This window comes from Camelina sativa, unplaced genomic scaffold, assembly GCF_000633955.1.
Source record: "Camelina sativa cultivar DH55 unplaced genomic scaffold, Cs unpScaffold19414, whole genome shotgun sequence".
Classification (NCBI taxonomy): domain Eukaryota; kingdom Viridiplantae; phylum Streptophyta; class Magnoliopsida; order Brassicales; family Brassicaceae; genus Camelina; species Camelina sativa.
The window spans coordinates 1-285 of record NW_010940417.1 but is presented as its reverse complement, the minus strand read 5'-3'; the positions used below and the strand labels follow the sequence as shown (position 1 = coordinate 285).

Genomic DNA, 285 nt, shown 5'->3' with positions numbered 1-285 from the left:
TAGATTTTTCATTTTCCTTCACAGCTCTCAGCCTTGCTTCAAGATCCTTGTCTTTCACCTTCACTCTCTCCTCCATTTTCTCCAAAGCTGCCTCTCTCTTCGCCAACTTCTCTTCCTTCTGGCTGATATCAACTTGCAGCTGCTCAATTTCAGCTTTCTTTCCCTCAAGTTCTTCATCAAGGGATCTCCTCATCTGTTCAAGCTCCATTTCAAACTCCTGCCTTCTGGAATCTAGAACAGCCTTCTGATCATCAAGGAGCTTCCCAATCTCCATCTGTTAAATTT

At 43.5% G+C, this 285-nt stretch overlaps 1 protein-coding gene across 1 annotated transcript; it reads right to left on the bottom strand.

The window, feature by feature from the left end:
• Window positions 1-4: 4 nt before the first annotated feature.
• Window positions 5-279, bottom strand: LOC109132083 (protein CROWDED NUCLEI 3-like; the record flags this gene model as incomplete). The annotated part of the gene is made up of 1 exon (XM_019243204.1): window positions 5-279. A coding segment is annotated over exon 1 (270 nt), but the record flags the coding sequence as incomplete, so codon positions are not given.
• Between the last annotated feature and the right edge of the window lie 6 nt (window positions 280-285).